Below are 15,841 nucleotides of genomic sequence, written 5' to 3' on the forward strand. Positions count from 1 at the left end.
AAAGGAGGCACACACCAACCCAGCTTACATATTTAGATATGGGCAAATATCTGCTCAGGAGCAATAGCTCGCACCACAAATATTAGTTGCCCTGTTACAAACTGGGATAGTTTTCACAAAAGGAATGATGATGACTGCTAGGAGGGCTGTGGACAGAAATGCAATGAAAGAAAGCAGGACTGTGACTGCATGGTTTTGGTGCTATACACAATATGGAAACCCCTGTGCAGCAGCCAAGCAGCTTATGGCACACAACAGGACATCTGTTATACCTCCACTGAGCAGAGGTATTAAGAGGTGTTCCAGACTTTGCTCTAGGCAGTATTTTCCTTTTCCTTTAAAACTTTATTCTGAACTTTTTTTCCTTTAGTAAGACTGGCTTTCATTCTTATCTGAGAATACCATTCACTTAAAGGACGTAACTAATATTAATAGTGGTGGGTTTTGAATATTAGATTATGTAAGGTTTGCATCAAAATATTTCAACACCTCCTTTCATATCACTCAGCCGGAATATATGCTGATTGTTCAGGAAAAGCAACTAAGGAACTATGAAAGGAGTCCCTATGCTCTTCAACAGTAGCAGAAAAAGTTATATCCTAGGGAAAAAAAAAAAAAAAAGACAAAGTACTTTCATGAACTCAATTTTTTTTTTCTACTTCACTTGCTACCTGGAAAGAACTGACTCTGATGTCATGACCACCCAGATAAATATACTGGCTATGGAAGCTCTGCTTCCATACAATGCCTTCTAATAAATGACAGTTCTAAAAAAAAATACTTCTTTTTCTTTTTTTTTTTAAACATAGATTAATCTTTCCTGAAACACAATAATACATAATCTACATATGTTAAAAAGAACCTGGCTTTTTCCTTTACAAACAGAAAATCATTTATACTAGGTTTTTATTTCAAGCACACACTAAAATTATTATTCTTCACAAAAGAGGAAAGGGAGTGTCTGCCAATCAACATGACATGCTATTGAAAGACTGGTACTAATAGCTATGACAAGAGCAAACCTGTTTGAAGCAGAGCTGCTGCTGCCTCTTTCTTTTTTTAAAATATACCAGCCATCAAAAATAATGTTTTATCTGACTAGAAACCCAAGCAATATTTTGCTGCTGTAACAGCTTGCACCTGATTTGCCTATATCTAGCAATGACAATTTTAATATTGTTTCAAATGACAGCATTTAAAGTGTTTTATTTAAACAGTGATAAAGACTAAGAACATTAACTATTTTTTTAAAAAAAGTTACACGCTTGCAAACAAAACTGTGTATCTATTCTTTGGAGGTTTTATATCAGTTAAGAATTACAAGTTTGCATAACTACTAAACTGACTTGTATTTCCATTGTTTCATTGCTTAATAGCATTTACTGATTTTATATTTTGTAGTTTGATAAATTCAGAGAGTGTAAGAGCAAACAGGCTTTTATTATTTCATTTTGCTTTTTTTTTTAACTCTATATTTTCTACTAAAGAATCAAAAGACGCAAAAGGAAGGAGTAGCAAAAAAATATTTAGAAGTAGAAAAGCACTAGGACACTAGTATAATTGCTATATTATCAGGTTCTGCGTGTCCAATTCACATTCTGAATAAGTCTGCAGTTTCCACTTGGTAATACAGTTACACCTTGATAAAATCACATAATAGATCACACCATAACTTTTAGCAATCAATTTTTTCTGTTAATAATTTGATAAATGTAGCTGTCAAGTGGGATAAAGATCACAATTTTATTTGGGATTAACTATTTGAACTTTCAGAATTCCATTCATGAATATTGCAACTGTTACAACTGATAGGATCACAATTTTGTCCCTTGTTGATGATGCAATCATGCTGCAGGTTGCTGGTACAGCCCTGTTTCTCAAAAGCTAAAGAAACTGAAAGAGAAATCTGTGGAAAGCACTTTTGAAAAGTGTACTTAAAGTTTGCAAAAATAAATTTCAAACATATACAAAAGAGGAGACAATAACACAGTAAGGGAATTGCCAAGGAAAAGAGCAGAATTTTATATGGATTCTTCACACATATAAAGCAAATAAATAAATAAATAAACAAACAAACAAACAAATAAATAAATAAATAAATGTTCCAAGATATTTTACCAAGGATTTAATGACATACCCAAACAGTTTAATGACAGAAACAAACAGTTTAAGTGAGTGTATTTCCACTTCAGGCTCAAAGAGAGTAAAAATTTAACACTGATGATGGGAATGTTGCCTCTCTGGGAAAGAACACTTTGGGGGACCTACCTGTCCCCTCAGCTATTCTACTGCTATCACAACACCCAAACACTTCAGATTCACTTACTACGAGGCTGTATATTAACACTGTTTGAAGATTTAAGAGCAGAAAGGACTATTAGATAATACTCTGAGTTCTGGTGTATCAAAGCCCTTTACGTTTTGCAGTGAACCCAGCAACCTTGGGCCCTCCTAAAACCTATTTTCCAGAAAGACATCCAGTCTTCTCAAGGCTCAGAGGAACAGAACAAGAATAATTTCTTTTGCTAGTTGCTGGCAGAGCTCAATTGACCTCATATTTAAGTGTTTGCACCTTGTTTCTCATTTCAATTTGTCTGACTACGCTTTCAGTAACTGATTTTTCTTAGGCTTTTCTCAGCTAGACTAGGAGTAGTTCATGTCTGATATTTTCTCCCTGTGAAGCAACTCATACACTATAATCAAGTACCTATCTATCATTTGGTCATGAATTATGTAACTCTTCATGAACACTAAGCGTTCAATCACCACGTAGGCAGCCAACTGCCAAAACACAATTGTCATGATCTTTGTTTTGTGAATGCCCAACCTCAGAGGCACCTATAATTTTCACAGAGGCACAGGCACACAATCTGTACTTCCAAGCATTCCCCAAAACATGTCTGTGCAGAGAGGGGAAGCAGCTCACACTTTTAGTTCTGCCAGCGTCCATAGGAGTAAGTGATTCTCCACTCCTACTCAAGGGGCTATGGCTGGTAGACTCTCACATCACATGTTGGAAAATTTGAGTGCTTTGCAAGCATAGCATCAACTGTCACATTAAAAAAAAATTTAAAAAGCCAAAACAACCTTACCAAAGAGTACAATGAGTGCAGCTGGCTTCATTGATTTCTTTTTTTTTTAAATGACTTCCAAGAAGTATTTGGCATGACTGCTAATTCTAAATGAAACATCACCAAATTTTCTGTTCAACACCTTAAGCAGTTCCCTAATCACATAGTTGACTGTCATGAAGCCATTTTCCAGCAAGAGCTTTGTGACTCAAATGATGGAAGCATTGCACGTATTTTGCACATGAGGAAACTTGTACAAAAAGCAAGACCATTATACCCTTTGCTCAGTGAAAAAAAAAGGTCATTCTGATTTCTAGGGCTGCATTCATTCTTGGAAATCATCTCCACTTTTTACAGTTCAGCACAGAAATAATGATATGGAAAAAAACCTTCAGTATCACTGCATAACTTTCAACACTATCACAAAACCAATAATGAGAAAACTGCTTCCCTTCTCTCTGAAAAGCTTTTTGCTTATGACCAGTTTAGTATCCACAGAAGGCTAGTATGGCACACTGTGAGATGCCACACACTCTGCAGCTATTGGAATAATAGAGATTACACTGTTTGGACATAAATAATGCATCATAATACTATCACAATGTTTGGAAGACAGGAGCTCCTAAATGATGAACATTTAGTTCAAACTGAAATTATCACCACCAAGTGATGCTGCTTCAAAGCAGACAAAGCACTGAGAAAGAAAACTGGAATACTGATCCCTTGCAAGATGCACCACAGTACAGGCCCTTCTCATGTCCCACTTGACAGAGTATTCAGGTTCAGTTCAACTCAGTAGTGCAATGTAGCATCAGTTAGAAGAAAACACATTTAAGAATTTTGGAAATGCAATGCACACAAGAATCAAAAGATTTCTTCAGCTTGCTTTGAGACTCACAATTCAGAAGCGCACAGTAAGAAACTCTATTTTCTTTTTAAACAAATAATCCAATTTTTAGAAAAATCACTAAAAGTATAGTCACCAACATGATATGACAATTGGTTCATCTATTGCATTCATTTTCCATTTGTAATGACATAGATTCAGATTTGCACATGGATAACAAGAATGTATATAAACAGCTTCCACTATAACTAAATTTTTATCACTTAAACATTACCTGCAGGATTCCTGAGCCTGCTAGTAAGCCCAATTCTGTTCTTAGAACAGCTATAAAATCTATCAGTATCTTAAATGTGGTTTTAAAAAGAAAATAAATTACTGTTGTGGATAATAGATAACAGTCTCAGGATTCCTGGATTTTTTTCCAACAAAATTTCAATTTTAACATGGACCTTGAGAAAATGGGTCAGAGAATATCAAGAAATAGGCAACAAGCTCCTACAAAGCAACACATAGACATTTTAAAAAACAGATTTGATGATTCATATCAAAATTAAGGTTAAATGCATAAACTGGTATTTGAAGTGTGGTGTAGCAAATTCAATTCACAGTTTTATGTACACTGTATATATCTTTGTTGGCTTGTGTGCATTAAAGGCCTGCTGTTCAAATGTAGTAAATTTTAAAAGTTAAAGACAAAAGTATGATCCAGATTCTCATTGTTTTAAAATACGTAAGATTTATAAGGAATATAGTTGTATTGTTAAATTACTCCCTCTATGACAGAGGGAAGCTACAGCAAAAAGAGGAAAGGAAGTCTGAAGACCTGCTTTTCTGGCATTTCTATATATCAATTTAGAACAAAAGTGCTATCACCTTGCAATTACAGTATCATGCTCACAGATGTAAAAGCCAACTTCTTTTGCCTTCCATCTTCCACAGCCTCTCCCTTAGAAATGCAGCTTCCTCAAGCTCCTTGCTACAATTGACCCCATAAAACAGTATAGTAGTTGTCAAAGAAAGCTAAATAGAAACTAATATTAGAGCATTTTATTATTGTATCAGGCATCTCACCACCCACAAGAGCTGATCTGTTGTTTGTTAACCAGCCAGATAAATAGGACAAGCTGTCTTACAGTCAGTTATTTTGGCACAATGGGGTTAACATCTCCCAACTGCCAATAAATGTCTTACTGGTGGAAGTGAGATCTGGAAAGATAAGCCATATTTTTGAGACAGACATTCACTTTACAACTCTAAGAGCCACATCAAACTTCCACAAAGCAGAAATCTTCTATACGTTTCCCTGGAAATGTGTGGAGTTTCTCCCATGAGTAGGGACACCTGCTTTGCAGTCACTCCCCAGGGATTAAGTGAAGCAATGTGCACATTATCATGGTTTCAGTGATAAGTTAGATTTGTCTCCTAATCAATACTATTTCTTTTGCTATGTCTAATATAGGTACCTTGATATTGTGCATGTTTCTGTTATGCTGTAATCTACTAGTAGTACTTTTTAGTTTTATACTGTGTAGTGAGTGATTCTGCTTAAGATCTTTTTTCTGTTATCTCTTGTCTGTTTAATAAATAATTCATTTTATAAATAGATCTGATTTGCCACCATTAGAACTTGCAGAGCAGGGTGATTCCTTGAACTCAAACTGTTGCCAAAATCTGAGGCTAAGGCTTGTCTGAAGCTTCAATTCTTCCCGCAACAATTATAAAGAGCATTAAATTTAAATTAGAAATCTGAGTGTCAATCTTAATTTCACAGACAAGAAACAGATTTGACTTTTACTCCCAGTAACATCCTAAAGGTACCCCACAGCTCCACTCTTGATGGGTTGTGGTGAAGGAGTTTCTGCCTGTCCTGCAAAATGGCTGGAGTTGGTGTCTGTCTCTTTGCCAGTGAAGAGGCTTATTCTATTTCTAGCTGCTCAAAGAAGCAAAAGGGCTGGCTTTCCTGTTACAAAGCAATATTAGAACATAAAAGACAGACAAATATGTTTAAGTTAAAAAAGAAAATCAATCTTATATGACACTTTCATACTCCTATCCTCCTAAGGGGTTCTATGTCATGTTGTAGATTCTCTGTGGGTGCAGCCAATGACCAATAAGTCATCAGTAACTGTGAACCAGACACAGAACAAATCTTATTTTTATAAGCGATGTTAGCCAGGGCACAGGAGTTGTCCTTCATTCCCCTAAAATTCTTCTCTAAAACCTTTAACTCTCAGATGTCCAGCAATTAGAAATGTATTGAAAAGAAGAAAAGAGACTTCCTTTAATTTAACTATAGTATGAATACACAATTATTACTCAGGTTCCTCTTTAATAGTGTTTTTTTTGAAAGGAAAACAGTATCATCCTTTTAGCAATGGGATTACATAAACAATGTTTCAAGACTTTTGTTGTATAACAGTTCTAGGCCAGCCCAGCAATAATCAGGTGACAATCTGTTCTTGGTAGTCCTTACGTATTTGTACACTACCCTGTCAGTGCAAGGGGATTTCTATAGGATAAGAGTGAATGTATAGAAAAGAAATATCATTAGGATACAACACACTGATGACTGTTCTCCTGTTTTACCAAGACAAGCAACCAGAACCAGAATAGTAAGCGTACCACAGCATGCTACAATGAACAATTAATTTACTAGAATACAGTCTTGAACTAATAATGGGAAAATGTACATAAAATGCTTGTAATTTTGGAATGTTAGTGATTCTATCTATTACTGTTACAGCCCTCTGTTATATCTGTCTGTCTACTGAAAGCATTTTATTTTTTCATATTAAGTGGGATTATTGTAGTAAAAACCCAACAGTGTCTGATTTAAGCTCTGAGTTGAATATTCATTTGCTTTAGTGAGAACTATGGTGAAATGTGATCAGTTTTCTGACCTATTTTGAAATTGGTATTCTGCCAACTGGCATTTTGTTTGCACATCCCGATATTATCCACCATATGCTGACATGACATGATGATTGGTTCCAAAATGAAGTGGAATACTTGGCAAATAGAAATATATGGTACAAATAATACACTGCCTCTAGTCAGGAAAGCAAGCAGTCATTTTAAGAAGACTGGGAGGTTTTAAAATAACTACAGTGTACATACTGCACAAAGCTGCATGAAAACTCTCCAGGTTTCGCTTATTTACAGGTATGAGGTTACCAAAAACTATGAAATTAATTCCTTACACAAGATTTAAATCTGACACAGGAGTACTAATAGCAGTAATTCAATGGAAGATTAATTTGCATCTCAGGGAGACTTTGGCCCACAGAGCTTCTTCCTCCTCTGGATTCCTCAACTCCTTCTTCTCGCCATCTGTTCTTTTTCCCACTGCTCTGACTTGTCTTTCCATCCAGTGATGTCTAAGTTAACTGCCTCTCCTGCATTAAGATCACATTTCATTCAAGCTCCACACTAATTTTATATTATTTCTCCTAAGCTTCTACTATTGAAATCTTTCTTTTTCTCCTAACTTGATGTTTCCAATAATCTTCCGTCTTACAGTCTGAACACTAGAATCTATTAAAAAAACCCCAAACAAATAAAAATAAAAGCCAAAAAAACTTGCTCCTAAACAGAAAACACCCCATCTTTTTTCTTTTCATTCCTGTTTCCAAAGCAATGGTTTTGTTTTGCATTCTTCCAGTGACTTCCATGTGTGTGCTCTCTAACACAAAGCCTGAAAACATACATCTAAGTTGTTGGTTGAGCTCTGCTGTTCTATCTTTTAATGAGGAACAATCTACTTTTTGTAATGAAATCTAAGAATTTTGAAAGCAGTGCATTATTTTGCCACTGTATTTCCTAAGGAATTTTGTTTTTCTGTTTTTGGGGGAATAGCATAGGCAGAGGGACTTAATAAAAAAGCTAAAAAATATTTCCCCACAGAAGTTCAGTTAGATCTCAAAATCTAAAGGCATCTAAATAGCACACACTTCTGATGTTTATTTATTGAACTGCAAGATTTGCTTGTGCAACATGAATAGATTTCAGTGCTTAATGCATAATCTTCAACTCCGGAACATTTGAAGAGGATTAAACCCATTTTAAAACCACATTCTTCTTCAGAATAAATGATAATAACATCTTGTTTTGTTATTACAATCATTTAAGCAAGTGCATTTAGAAAAGAATTTGTAAGCAAAAGGAGGAAGGACCTTACCAGCATGCAAGTATGCCAGATCAGGATTTTCAATGTCTGGGTGTAGTTCCTTCAAGTGGTTACGAAACTCCACAGGAATATTTGTACCATAGTCACACCTAGGACAGTTATACATTTTTACTCCTTCATGCTTTCCCGTATGCAAGATGTGTTTACGGATATTTTCTGCACAATTAGACCTAAAGAGCAATGAAAAAAAGAAACAAAAAATTATTTTCTACCAGTGGTTCAAATAAAACCTAGTATTGTAATAGAAAATCAGTAATCATCACTCATTTTTCATTATCTGTTGATTTGTTTTGCATCCTCTTAGGTTTTGCCTAAATGTGGTCCTTTGCACAAAAGCTCCCAAAGCTGTTTCAGGTTAGCTGAACATCACATATGAACCAGAATGATTGACACATTTACAGAATTTCTATTTTTCTCATGGTAGTCAGTGACAGACAGAAATTAAGCAAAAGTCTTTTCTTAGCAAAACTGAAATACACAAATTCCTATAATATTCCCAATGGAGCTCCCATGAACCTTTCCTACACATTTCCTAAATTCAACAGGAGTTGCTGTGAATGATTTTTGCAAGTATGTCCAACCAACCTTCATCTCGTTGTGTGAACTGTTCATAGGAAAGAGAATTGAGTTGTTCAAGTTTACATCTTTTTGAAAATACACACGGATTCTGATTTACATCTTAAACACAGCTTTTGTGCAAGTAGTGGAGTTTTCATACATAAAAGTCAGATTACATAAACAATTAGTTTAACACATTTCAAAGCAATATTTATAATCTTATTTCTGAAAAAAGTAATAAGAAAATATTTCATATTTCCCTTATTCACAGAGAGATCCATATGGCAGCAATTTTTAATTCCTAGTCTTTAAAATTTTCCAGTCTCATTACAAAATTATTTTGCATTAGAATTTCCTACTTATTTAAACTTAGTGATGAATGTTACATAAAATACACTGCCCCTCCATTTATTTCAATCAGTATATGTATTCTTGACTCAAAAGAACAGAACTGTCCATGTTTTACCATTGCTTTGGGGCTTTGTTTATTGCTTAGACTTTCTTACTAGCATATACTATTATTATTACTAAGAACATTTGTTCAGCCTAACTGAAAAAAGTACAAATACTCAAGTAAACTACAAAAATGTATAATACTTCGCAAATACTCAAATAATACAAACTGTAGCATTTTGGGCAACTGGTTATATATCATCACTGATAGAAATTCCACAGTAACAGGCACCTTAAAAAAGGACCCCTAAAATAAATTGGAAGTAGCAGCTTGAAGTTCTGCTGGAATGCTTGTCTCTCCCTCAGAAATGGTCATAGTAAAGTTGGTATCTGCCTTACGGTGCTGCCAAAGCTCACCCTCTGTCATGTCCATCTGCTATATACTGGTATAATGATCAGATGCCTGAGAATGTCAGAGAAGACACTTATCACTGAAAAATATAGAAAATATTGGTCCTCAGCATCTTTCAGGATTCAGCCCTAAAAAAGTTACAGTGTTCATAAATGTTGTTAAAATGAAATATGTATTTTGCTAAAAAAAAGGGAAAAAAAGGTAGTGTATACTGCAATGAAAGCAGGAGACAACCTGGTAACCTTCTATCATGGGTTACACTTTAAAGGGCAGTAGATTAAAGCAGAGCATACAAATCTGAAATAAAATATCTGTGTTCTTTCAGCTCAGCTCTCATACTATGCTAAGGAAAGATATGAAACTTTTTACTTTGAAATATTTCTGTGAAATATATAAAGGATCTGTGGAAACCTATGTAAGAGTTGTGAAGAAAATCCAGCCTGTTCAAGCCATAAAAGGCCAGTTCAATCTCCTTTGATTTAAAATTTGCTCCAGCCACTTTAAACAGAGCAAAAAGCCTCATTTATTCAGTCATCAGTAAAAATCTGTTGCTAAACACACCAACATATAGATATAAAAAATTTAAACCCATATTTTTCCATGTGACAAGGCCAGGAAGGCTTAATCAGAAATGAGGAATATGAGATCACAAGGCATTACAAATGGCCCCTTATATCAGGTTGCAAAGCAGCAATTGCCATCATAAGGTAAGCCATGATGGTAACAACTGGTAAATCCAAGCACTTTTGAAGCCAAGTGATACCTTTAAACATGACAGGACAAAAGTGTACTGCACATAAAATGGTTTTTAATTATTCAGTGTGCTTTGAACGCGTGTTTTATTAGGAGTTTTCTCCCACGTACTGTACAAGTATGTTATTATATACCTGACACAAAACACCTCCAACCAACACATTATGTGTGTAGTTACATCTCTCCATATTGCACGAGTAAACACAGAGGTCTATGATTTTAAGCAGCATTCTGTTTTTATTAAAGCTATCTCATGACAAGAATATAACTAAAACATTATAATGTTGCAACAGTGATGATAGTTAAGCTTTTGACAGGCCTTGTATTGCAAGATTAACTTCCGGGTGTCTATAAACCTTGAAATACAGATTTCCTTTGTTCTGAAATTTGGAAAATAGAGCCCAGTACAATAAAAATCATTTGAGGAAAGTCCTTCTAGTTTTTGAGTTCCAGTCTGAATTACAGCCACAAACAAACAAATGCATTTTTAGGAGACTAGTAGTATTTCAGTAAAGCCACAGTTGAGGTTTTTAAGTTAAATTACTATTACCATTGCTTCATGGAAGCATGCTTTCACCCTCATGATCCATTTTTAAATTCAAATGTATATATTTCTGTCAATTTGTCCATGCTCTGAAGTAACAGGAAGGGAACTCATTAGAGAGACTTAATTAGTGTAAAGCTACAGTCAATGAGTTCAATATTCAATTCTGATGTAGAGAAACACCCAAAAAATTTCTTTTTATTTCATATTTTGCAGTAAGTCTTCTTATTAGATGTGAAGAAAGGTATGCAAACCCCACAAAAACCCTATTAAAGGGAAGAGAGAGGCCTGTATGGATTTTTCAGTGTCTTTTCAGCCCTACACACAGTGAAAGAGGAGATGGAACATGTTGCTAAGGTATATTGCAGATGAACAGGAATTATGAGGAGCTGAAAAGCTCAGCCCGTACTTCCCATGCAACAAACCTGTATGACCTCCTCCATGAAAGACTGATATATTGGGAAGGGCATAGGCCTACTTTCCATATCCAGGAGAGCTCCCACATTTCTCTAAAGGATAACACTTTGAAATAAGGGGAACAGATGGTAAGATTCTCCTGAGAAATGCAGCTGCTGCTTAAGATGAACAGAAAACGTCTTCTGGAAAAAGACAAAAAAGGGCATTTGTCTCTAATGTTCATCACACAACGATGCATTCCCATTGCTGCTCTAGCTGCACATTCCATGTTGCCATTACAAGTTCATTCCTACCAACCAGGTACCTTTTTCTGCTCTCAATAAATTAAAGGTTGCTGCATATTCAAATATCATAAACTGGAAATGACTTGTCAATTGTAAAATGGTACTTTAGTCACAGAATCACAGCATGTTTAAGGTTCAAAAAGGGACCTCTTGAGATTGTCTGGTGCATCCCTGCTGCTAAGGAAGAATGACACATGGCCAGTTGCCCAGAACCATTTCTAGGCAGCTTCTGAGTATCTCCAAAGCTATCTCCCAGCCTCTCTGGTCTGTTTGCGCCAGTGCTCAGTCACAGTAACAATGGAACTGTATCTCCCGATGTTCAGAGGAAACCTCCTACCTTGTTTGTACCAATTGCCTCTTGCTCTGTCTCTGGGAACCACTGAAAAAGAGCTTGGCTTCCTCTTCTTTAAAGCTTCCCTTCAGATATGTGTGTATACTGATGATATCCCCTGAGTATTTTTTCCCCGCTGACCAGTCCCAGCTCTCTATCTCTCCTTGTTTGGGATGCTCCAATTACAAACAATTTATTCAAGTTTTCAGTGGTCATTGAGCTTGCACAGACATCATCCACAGAGTGACAAGAAAGCCCTATGCTCTGCTCCACAGACATCTGCACCCTTGCCTCTTAGAACCATCAATCCACTTTGTTGGGAGAGTGAAAAAGTGGAAGGTTATGAGTTTTATTAAATGGTCAGACATTTTCTCTGTTGCCTCTGTTTCCTTTCCTCCTCTTGTCCTTATACATATGTACTTCAGTTCTTTGACCAAAAAAAAACAACAACAAAAAACCGAAATAAAAGAAACAACATGGCATTGTGCTAAGAGCAAGAAGCAGTGTGCCTGGTCTACAGAAAAGTAGGAACATCATGCTTCTGGTGGATGGGACAGAAGTCTTCATAACTGCCTCCCTCCTTAACCCAAAAAGTGCAGTTGTTCCTATAGCCCCTAAAGGCACTGTAAGTGACCCTATGAACCTATGAACCCTATGTCTTCATAGGGTCACTTGGTAAGCAGTTGCACTGGCAAGCCACATTGCACAAAAGACCAGATTCCTCAGCAAAACTAGGCCTACCCCACTGTAAGCAGCAGCAGTGTTCAGGGGTCTGGGATGGCAGAGCAGAGACAGGCACTTTGCAGGTGGCAGAGATGGGAGTTCAAAGTCAGCAGCGGGGAAACTTGGTTGAAACAATGAGTGTTGGAGCAAATCTGTGCTGGGGGAAAATAGTTGGCCTGAAGGTCCCCTCAGTAAGTGCTGTCTGCAGTTACTATTCCCCCTTCATCTCTTCCTTCTTTCCAGTCTTGCAGAGCTCAGCCAGCCAGTCTCACCAGCCAGCAGCACAAGCTGTGTGAGGGTAGGGATTTGGGCATCCCTTCTCCGTGCAGAGGGACTCATCCCCAGCTTTGTGACTGGATGCAGCAGGTTGTGCTCTGCCCACCCCTCAGCCACCACCTCTGTAAACAGCCAAATTCAGTAGTGAAATGCAGACCTGTGGCTCCCCAGTACCAAGCTATTTACTGTCCTTGTCTTTTACATGTTTTTTGCATAAAAATAATTAAATAAGAAAAATTCACAAAATATCTGTAAATTTTACATTTGCCCATGCAGAATAGGAATTTTTCTATATTATTGTTTTCTGCATGAGAATACATTAGCATTGTATTAAACAGCTAAATGAAATATTGCAGGAAGTAATCAATTTTTTTTCTTATTTACTAATAAGAAACTGAATTAGAACACTCTTCCATTATGCAGTGCCTGACATTTTCAGAAAGATACTTACTGCAAGACATGGAAATGGAAGGTTTCAGAGGTGTAAATGAGGCAAAATGTTAATTATCTAGTCCACTAAGTTTTAAGAATTTTAGCACCTTGTAGGACTCTTATTTGCACAAAATAAACCTTTTTGAAAAGGTCTTCACCAGCACATTAGGTATAAACATCCTCTTTCTGCAAAGAAATGCATATAACATAAAGGACTTATGGCAGTTCCACTGACATCACTATTTACAACAAAATCAAACACAGTGATACAACCGATTGAAAAGATTTCTATTTTTCCCCTGTTTGTCAGTATGAATCAAGTTCACTCTCATACAGACAGCATTCTGAAGGTCTTCTGCACCCTTTATAGCCTGCTATGCAACCTGCAAGTACAGACAGATTGCAGCATTTTGATTGAAAAACAGCAAAGTCTCCAAATACTTCCTTCCAGAAAGAAAAGCAATTACAACAAAAGCAAACTTCTCAATGAAGCAATACGCACTACTGGAGATTCTTAACCTCAGTTATTCACCAAACGTGCAGGTATTTTTTTTCCCTGAAAATGCCATCTAACTTGGAAAACTGTCTTTAAATCAAAATTGCAATAATGTAATTACACTAGAAAAGAAGAACCATAGATTTTTAGAAACGCAAAGTCATATGGAACATGTAGCTTGACCTCATTGATAGCACAGCTCATAAATATTTGCTCATGGTTCTTTTCTCAAACCATAACTCTTTTGGTACTAAAACATGGTTTCTGATGGAGAGCAATAGGGAGTCCTTTGAAATCACAGGCAAATTACTCTCCCTTTTACAAACAGTTGTGTTTCTTAACCCCCTGCATCCAGCTAACAGCGCTGCTTGTCCAACACACCATGCTCAGCTGTACAATCTTCTGATACCCAGACCTCCAGTGGAAGAGCTACAGAGACTGAATTCCTTTCAACTCACTCTGAGGAATCATCAGGTTCTCCCTACATTCTTTCCAGTTGCTTTAACCTTTGAATACATTCACATTTCACACCAGTGCTGCATACATTGATGCCATGACTTTCCCCATGCTCAGTATTCTCGAGTTGCAGCCAGTCCTGGGAACTCCTGGACACTTCTTGCAGCACCAAGAATTCCTGCATACTCAGTTAAATGCAGGAACCTTTCAGGTTGTTTTCAGCATTATTGCTTTCCAAAATGTAACCCTTCTAGCTTGCCTTTGTTTCTTGCTGTCATTAAACTGTATGAGAACTAGCATTCAGTAGGGTGGTGGCAAACAACCTAATGGGCAATATTTTCTTGACAGGAAAGAAAGAAATACTTCAATCTGTGGAAATTACATTATACAAACACACTTATTCAATCAAAACCTCCACAATGACAGTCACTCTGCTCAACTTCTACTGAGCAAAACCCAAACAAACAAACTAACTAACCAACCAACCAAAAATTATTCCCCTATTCAAGATTTAGTTACATTTTTGGTTTTAAAATAAAATAAACTGATTGCGAGTTAGTATGAATTAGCTATATAATAATACAAAATCTGCACATTAATTGCAATTTAGACTGCAAGTTTAAAAGTTAAAGCTTATCTCTTCAGTGTTTCAAGTCAATACAGTATTGCACAAGATGTAATAAAAAAACTGCAAAATATCAAGCCAATAATGTGCTGAAACTATTATACAACCGCAATAATTATTGGATATGAACATACACACATAACATATATATTTATGTATATATGCACAAGAAAAGTAGCACATTTTCTCAGCTTTCTCACTACTGACACGCACCTGGGTTACTTTTTTCTTGTTCTTTGTCTTTAAAACCAAAAGTTCTACCTTTAAAGCAGGTTATAAGTGAGTGGGGAAACAATCACATGGATACAAGTGTTGAGGCTCTGCAACCAACTTCAATTCTCCAGTGACTCAGGAGGTAACTCCAACGTACCCAGTGCTGGCTCAGCTCTGCCTGTGCCACTGCTGCCAAACACCTTCCTGTGCTGCTCCTAAAGACCTCTGGTACACAGAGGCTATGAGCTGCTGTGAACAAGCAATGCCTTTGCCACCACAGCTGCTTCTGCAGCGAGTATTTGCTCACAGCTTTTCAACTCTACCAAGAAAAGGTGACTGAAATACACACCCACAGTGCCATAAAAACACATGCCAAACAACCTGGTGGCCACATGTATTGCCACGTTTTCATGTACTGTCATGTATTGCATGTATTGCCACTCAGAAAATAAGAAGTAGCCCATAAAAGAGAGTACACTACATTTACATGCTTTAATGAGATTTTATAATACAGTCAGTTTCACAAAGAAAATAATAAAAATGTATTTGGGATTTATTCTGATAGTATTATACCAACACCCAGGGATAATAATCGTAATGTTTTCTGCTTTCCTACATTTTCAGCTTTGCATTTTTTTCTGTAATGATCTATTTGTTATGACATACAGTATGTGTGACAGATGTCCAATGCTGGCTGCTAAAAAGTAGCAGAGCCCTGTAGGGAAGCAGCAAAAACTTGTGCATCAGCACAGAAAATGATGGAAGATTGATAATTACTGCTTGTGTCTGAGCTCCATTCAGCAGACTAGCATGTCCAAATTGTA

General features: G+C 36.5%; 1 protein-coding gene across 4 annotated transcripts in view; it reads right to left on the reverse strand.

The window, feature by feature from the left end:
• Nucleotides 1-15,841, reverse strand: part of ZNF407 (zinc finger protein 407) — a 344,392-nt gene that overhangs the window by 94,752 nt on the left and 233,799 nt on the right. For all 4 annotated transcript variants that reach the window (XM_033061690.1, XM_033061665.1, XM_033061681.1 and 1 more), the window contains exon 8: nt 8,096-8,274. In XM_033061690.1, the coding sequence (XP_032917581.1) occupies nt 8,096-8,274 (179 nt within the window). The remainder of the gene's footprint in view (nt 1-8,095; nt 8,275-15,841) is intronic.

Source organism: Catharus ustulatus, chromosome 1 (genome assembly GCF_009819885.2).
Source record: "Catharus ustulatus isolate bCatUst1 chromosome 1, bCatUst1.pri.v2, whole genome shotgun sequence".
Classification (NCBI taxonomy): Eukaryota; Metazoa; Chordata; class Aves; order Passeriformes; family Turdidae; genus Catharus; species Catharus ustulatus.